Genomic DNA, 7,477 nt, shown 5'->3' with positions numbered 1-7,477 from the left:
ATTGAAGCCTACTCGTGACAATAAGTGATTTATTTCATGTTAAATCATATTCCTTTCTTTGGCATCTGGTAATCTAGCAATTGCTAATCAACAAAGGCACTTACATAAACATGGGGCCAGATTTTGCTGGAGCAGGAGATCTCAAAGTGTGTCCCATTACATAAATTTACAATTGCATATTTAGGCTTTAATATTTGCACAAAACATTGCTGGAACTGGGAGCTGATAACAGCATTGAGTAGGGTGGATAATGTTTGCGAGAGAGCTGGCATTTTAAAGTTGACAGGTCTCACTGCAACCATATGTGGCATTCATGAGACTCCACTTAAATTACTGCCTATAGTTTTGTTCAAATTTTTAACGAGGGATACATCTGTATTGGAGGCAGTTTAGAGAAGGTTCACTAGTTTGACTCCTGGGATGAAGGGGTTATCTTATAAAGAAAAGGTTGATCAAGTTGAGTCTATCCTTATTAAAGTTTAGAAGAATGAGAGGTTCTCTTATTGAAACAAGGTTCTGATGGGGGGGGGGGGGGGGGGGGGGGGGGGGGGGGGGGCTTGATAGGGGAGACACTGAGAGAATGTTTCACTTCAAGCAAAAATATAAAATCAGGGGCACAGTTTCAGAGATTTCTTGTTTAAGATCAATGAAAGGAGGAATTTCCACTCAGAAAACTGATAATCTTTGAAATTTTCTACCTCAAAGAGCAGAAATTGAGTCACTGATTACATTGAAGGCTGAAATGAATAGATTTGTGAACCATAGGGGCATCGAGTATTATGAGAAATAGGCAGGAAATGGAGTTGCTGCCACGATCTGACAAGCTGTGATCTTATTGAATAGCAGAAAAGGCTCAAGGAGCTTCATGTCCCACTCCTGCTCCTATTTCTTATATTGTTATGGTCCAAAACTAACTGAGCTTCTGAGAGCAGAGTGACCCACTGGACACCGATGTAACTCCTCAACCAGCAAGATTGAAGAATTGAGAAGTAAATAAAGGGAAGAGTGAGATAGAAGGGGAGTTATAGAATGGGTGAATTCAATGTCAAATCAGGTAGAGAAAGAGCAGGGATGAGAGAGAAAGCAGGAATATTGCAAGAGAGACAAAACAAGTGTATACATTTAAAACTTCACTTTTTCAAAATCTCTCAGCAATTCACAATTTAAAGAACTGTCTGGAAAACAGGTTGATTGCCAGTGGTTAACAATTATCATGTCGATAAAAGGGTGCTTATCCTTTTAATTACTAGATTAAACTTCCTTTGGCAAGTTTAATTGATAATGAATGTAGAAATACAGTCATTTCATGGGGCGGTTAAAGGTTGGTGCATTTTCACAAAGCCAATTGTGGAGTGTCCAGTAACCCATGGCGAGTGCCTATTCACAGGGTATCTGTACCCCTTCACAGGCTGCTAGCCTAATGTTGTGCATAAGTAACAGCATGCATTATTCAGGCATTGATATTGCATCAGCAAAGTCTGGCCCAATCGTTTCATTTAAAATTCAGTATGAATTTCTACAGTGTATTTGCGGTAAGGTTGATAATACTGCTCTTTAGTTCAAAATGTTAAAACTGCCTCCAAACATAGAAGTCTTGCAGAAGAGATCCTCCGACAAACCACTTTGAAAATGGTAGGTAATATTTTTTTTAAGGTGAATATTCACATTTAGCTGTACTAGGCCAGGCAAAGAGCTACCAAGTATTTCCTAGGTTAGTTGAAGATTTAGGATTAATCGGAGCCTAAACCAAATTACATGAATCACGATTGGTATGGATTGTAATATCTCTACATCTTAATGCACCAACTTCAAAATCTGAAATAGTCCAGAGTTCAAATAATTTTCTTGGTCAAAATTTACAAAGCATAGGATTAGCTACAGCTTAATTTTTTATCAATTATATCTAGCTTTATGTACAACTCAATTCCTGGCTGCACAATAAAAAATAAATCGAATTCTGTAACAGCGTAGAATATAAAATTATATACACGTTATGAAAGTATCCTCATGACTCTTAGGAATGGAATATAGTGAGATTTTATTTTCATCACAAAGTAAACTGCCTGAGAATGTGCTTTAATCCTATGGGTATGCTCCTATATTTGTAGGTTTTGTGCTTATTGAGAGAGACACATACCTTCAGCAAATTACAAAAATATGCATTGATGAGTGAGAAATATATGCCAAAGGGCCTGACATTATTTTCTGATTTTGTGACAACCATTTATCCAATTAGAATATTTATAGAAATAATCTGTGAATCTCAGAGGCACAGTGAGGAGAGAAAGAACAACTGCCTACCACTATACGAATACAGCTGGGCACAACTGGTGAAGTACGCTATATCTAATGTGCATAATGTAATATCACCATATAACTTTCTATTTTCATATATATATTATATATAGTTGAATTTTGGTAGAAGTACAAATCAGGCGATAGTGGATTGGCCACTTGTCATGTAGCCCATTCGACTTCCCACCGTATTCTTCGAATTTAGACACTGGTGTCAGAAGAGGATGCCGCAGGCATGTTTCATCCTCAGCCAAAACATTTGTTAGTCATTTTCTTGAACAGTAATAGCAGAGCTGTTTGAACTCTAGAAACATCACAGCCAAGCCCAGTCTTGTTCTGATCCAACACCTGTACATAATCTTTCCAGGTAGAAATAAAATTGATAATTTCCTCCCTATCCCTGGAGCACTGAATATTTTTGAACAGTAACGGCCTCGCCATCCAGATAATCCACTTCCAATGATGCTGCATCAGGCATTTCTGGTCTGCATATATCAAATAAAATTATGTACAGATGGAGGTCAGTTACATGGAACTTGTTCAAGCCTTTGTGCTTGAATGTGAAGTGGCTAAACTGCTGGGGTTAATCATACATATGGATTCAGCGATAAATTAATGTGGGCCTAGTATGTACAAACGTATATACTCGCCCTAAATTGATTAATAGCTGAATGTACATGTGTTTACTTTAACTGATGAGATAAATTATAATAAGTATCAAGATGTGAGTTTTAAATCCGTTCTGATTGGATCAGGTAATAAACTATATATATTAGCTAACAAAAACATTAGCATCTGTATAGGCTGAAAGATCAGTCTCAAAGAAGTCCTCCAGTTTCCACTGTAGTGTTTCAAATGTTGGCCGATCCAGATCTTTGTCTTTCCAGCAATCTAACATGATTTCGTACAATGTTGGGGGGCATTCTGAGGGACATGGCATTCTGTATCCTCTCCCCACTTCTTGGATAACTTGGTAATTTGTCATCCCTAAAGAAATGAAAGCCAGCGTTCACTTTTTTTTGCAAAAATATTAAAAAACAAAATAATTCAACAAGTTACATTTTAGTTATTTTACATTCATGGCACCAAAAAGAAAACACTCTTAAAAATGACTCCTTAATAATTCAGTGCATCATTAAACTACCTGCCACTTGAATGCAACCTGTCCTCAACAATGTTTAACATTGTTAATGAAATTATTTTCCTCAACAATGATGATAAACAGTAGAGTAGGAGGGATAAAATGGCGGGTAGTACCGGTGGGAGAGGAGCGGGCTTGTGCGGTATGTTATGATTGAAGTATTGAATGTACGTGGATGTTTGCACGTTTTTGCCCTTTTTGCTTTCTTTCTGTTGATGTCTGTAACTGTTTACAAAGCCAAAAACTACCTCAATAAAATTGTTTATTAAAAAAAAACAATGATGATAAACATCCAAATAAGTTGTACCTCAGCCTCCAACTTTGATTCTGTTTATCAGCAGTTTAAGTAGAAAATTGAAACATTAGTAGCTAAGTGATTCTAAATGTGCCCAAATGTAATAAACTAACCTGGATAAGGCATCTTTCCAAAAGTGATTATTTCATACAGCAGTACTCCAAAGGACCAAACATCAGATTTGATACTGAACTTATTTGAATGGATGGCTTCTGGTGCAGTCCATTTTACAGGAAATCTTGTTCCTTCCCTGGCTTGATAAACAGCGTCATCATCTGTCTAATGGTGTTGAAAGAGTTATAATTAAAGACAATTAAATGGCATAGTCACAATTTCTTTAGGAAAATAATAGGAATACATTAAAATTGAACACAGCAAGAAGTCTTACAACACCAGGTTAAAGTCCAACAGATTTGTTTTGAATCACTAGCTTTCAGAGCACTGCTCCTTCCTCAGGTGAATGAAGAGGTAGGTTCCAGAAACACGTATATAGACAAAGTCAAAGATGCAAGAAGATAATTTGAATGCAAGCCTTTGCGGGTAATTAAGTCTTTACAGACCTTATTTCCTGCATTGTAATGGGTACCACCATTACACGTGGGAACACCACCCACCAGGTACGCAGTACATACTTGTGCGACTCAGCCAACGTTGTCTACCTCATACGCTGCAGGAAAAGATGTCCCGAAGCGTGGTACATTGGCGAGACCATGCAGAAGCTGCGACAACAGATGAACGGACATCACGCAACAATCGGCAGGCAGAAATGTTCCCTTCCAGTTGGGGAACACTTCAGCAATCAAGGGCATTCAGCCTCTGATCTTCGGGTAAGTGTTTTATAGAATCGTCTCCAAGGCAGCCTTCAGGACGCGCAACAACGCAGAATCGCCGAGCAGAAACTTACAGCCAAGTTCCTCACACATGAGTACGGCCTGAACCGGGACCTTGGATTCATGTCACATTACATTCACCCACCACCATCTGGTCTGGGCTTGCGAAATCCTACCAAGTGGCTTGAGACAATTCACACCTCTTTAACCTGTGATTACCCCTCTCTCTGGATCTGTAAAGACTTAATTACCTGCAAAGGCTCGCATTCAAAGTATCGTCTTGCATCTTTGACTTGGTCTATATATATGTTTCATTCACCTGTGGAAGGAGCAGTGCTCCGGAAGCAAGTGATTCGAAACAAACCTGTTGGACTTTAACCTGGTGCTGTATGACTTCTTACTGTGCTCACCCCAGTCCAACGCGGCATCTCCACATCATTAAAATTGAAGCTACTATTAAAACAAGCAAAGGCATAAATATGAACACAAGTCTAATTACACACCAATAATAAAAGCAAATTAGCGCCGATGCTGAAATCTGAAACAAAAACAGAAAATACTGGATAATCTCAGCAGATCTGGCAGCATCTTTTTTTTTTAGAACAGTACAGCACAGAACAGGCCCTTCGGCCCTCAATGTTGTGCCGAGCAATGATCACCCTACTCAAGCCCACGTATCCACCCTATACCAGTAACCCAACAACCCCCATTAACATTATTTTTTAGGACACTAAGGGCAATTTAGCCTGGTCAATCCACCTAACCCGCACATCTTTGGACCGTGGGAGGAAACCGGAGCACCCGGAGGAAACCCACGCACACACGGGGAGGACGTGCAGACTCCGCACAGACAGTGACCCAGCCGGGAATCGAACCTGGGACCCTGGAGCTGTGAAGCATTGATGCTAACCACCACGCTACCATGAGAGAGAGAAGGGAGTTAATGCTTTGATTCTTCAGCAAAGCTAGAGAGAACTAGAAATTAAGTTGAGTTTATACTGTAGTGGATGGGCGTGGTGGGGGAACTGGATAGGGGCCAGCGATAGGTGGAAATTGACAAAGATGTCAAGGACAGAAGGCAAAAGGAATGTAAATGGGGGTGGTTAAGGCTAATAAGGGTGCTGATAGAGACACATCAAGAGATTAGAATGGGTGAATGGCAGAACAAAGGTGAGCAGTGTATCAAAGGGCAACTAGGAACAATTGGCCAAAGTGGGGTGGGGGTAGGGGGAACAATGGTGAGGGGAAAACAGATCAATGGAAGAAATTAAAATAAATTGATAGAAATGAAAATAAGATGAAGGTGGAGGAGAGTGTTCACAGACTGAAGTTGTTGAGCTCAATGTTAATTCCGGAAGGCTCTAATGTGCCTAATCGGAAGATGAGGTGCTGTACCTCCAGTTTACATTGGGCTTTACTGGAACAAAGCAGCAGATCAAGGATGGACATGGGACATGAGAGCAGGACAGTGAGTTGAAATGGCAAGCGACAGTAAGGTCTGTGTCCTGTTTGTGGATGGACCAGCGGTGTTCTGCAAAGCGGTCAGCCAGTCTGCATTTAGTTTCTCCAATGTAGAGTAGGCCACATTGGGAGCAGCAAATGCAGTAGTCCAGATTGAAGGAGGTGCACGTGAAGTGCAGGCTCACTTGAAAAGCGTGTTTAGGGTCTGAGATTTCTCCTTTAACAAGTCTCATTTCCTCCAAACCAAAGGTGTGGCTGTGGGTACCCACATGGGTCCCAGTATTGCCGGTCTCTTTATGGGGAACATTCATTGTTCCCGTAACAGCCTCCCCGAATAGGCGCTGGAATGTGGCGACTAGGGGCTTTTCACAGTAACTTCATTTGAAGCCTACTCGTGACAATAAGCGATTTTCATTTCATTTTTTCATTTCATTTTGTTAGATATGTATAATTAGATATGTAGCTTGCGGGGTTCCACTCCACAAACTTGGGGCAAAGCGAGGAGGCAGGTCACCATGAATCACTAAAGCCAGTACGGGATTTGAACCTACATCGCTGGCATCAATCATCACCATACTTTAGCTATCTAGTCAACTAAGCTAATCAACCATATGGTAGTGAAGTAAACATGTCAAAATAAAGGTTCGGAAATCAGGAAATTGCCAAGGAATTACAGTAACAAAACAATAATGCTGAATTTAAGACTGCATAAAAATAGACAATTCCTTTGAGGGCAATAATAAATCAAAGTAAAACAGTATGGGCGGGATTCTACCCTACCCGGCGGGGTGGAGGGGTCCCAGCACTGAGGAGTGGCGTGAACCACTCCGGCACCGGGCCACCCCAAAGGTGTTGAATCCTCCAAACCTTCAGGGGCTAGGCCGGCCCCGGAGTAGTTTGCGCTGCGCCGGCCAGCGGGGAGGGGCCTCCGCCGGCCGGCGCGAGTTGGCGCATGTGCAGGAGCGCCAGCGTGTGCTAGCATCATCCCAGCGCATGCGGGTAGGTTTCATCTCCGCATCGGCCATTGCGGAGGACCACAGCGGCTGATGCGGAAGAATAGAGTGCCCCCACGGCACAGGCCCGCCCGCGGATCGGTGGGCCTCAATCGCGGGCCAAGTCACCGTGGGGACACCTCTCAGGGCCAGACCCCCCCGCGGACCTACTCTAATTTACTCTAATCATCAATGGTTGACGCCGTTCAGTGTCCGAGGGCGAGTGGGGGGGGGCCGAGTGCGGGGGGGGGGCGAGTGCGGGGGGAGGGCAGTGCGGGGGTGGGGGGGGGCGGCGGTGGGGGGGGCGAGAGTGCGAGGGGGGGCGAGTGCGGGGGGGAGTGCGGGGGGGCGGGGGGGGGCGAGTGCGGGGGGGCGATGCGGGGGGGGGGGGGGGGGGGGGGGGGGGGGGGGGGGGGGGGGGGGGGGGGGGGGGGGGGGGGGGGGGGGGGGGTGCGATTGCGGG

The 7,477-nt window shown here is 43.3% G+C and overlaps 1 protein-coding gene across 1 annotated transcript in view; it reads right to left on the bottom strand.

The window, feature by feature from the left end:
- Positions 1-539: 539 nt before the first annotated feature.
- frk (fyn-related Src family tyrosine kinase) overlaps positions 540-7,477 on the bottom strand; it is a 140,169-nt gene continuing 133,231 nt past the window's right edge. Inside the window, exons 7-8 of the mRNA XM_038799643.1 lie at positions 3,845-4,010; positions 540-3,282 (exon numbers count right to left, since the gene is read on the bottom strand). Coding sequence (XP_038655571.1) covers positions 3,068-3,282; positions 3,845-4,010 — 381 coding nt within the window. The 3' untranslated portion in view covers positions 540-3,067. The remainder of the gene's footprint in view (positions 3,283-3,844; positions 4,011-7,477) is intronic.

The sequence above is a fragment of the Scyliorhinus canicula genome, chromosome 6, assembly GCF_902713615.1.
Source record: "Scyliorhinus canicula chromosome 6, sScyCan1.1, whole genome shotgun sequence".
In the NCBI taxonomy this organism is placed as follows: Eukaryota; Metazoa; Chordata; class Chondrichthyes; order Carcharhiniformes; family Scyliorhinidae; genus Scyliorhinus; species Scyliorhinus canicula.
This window is presented reverse-complemented; position numbering and strand designations above follow the sequence as displayed.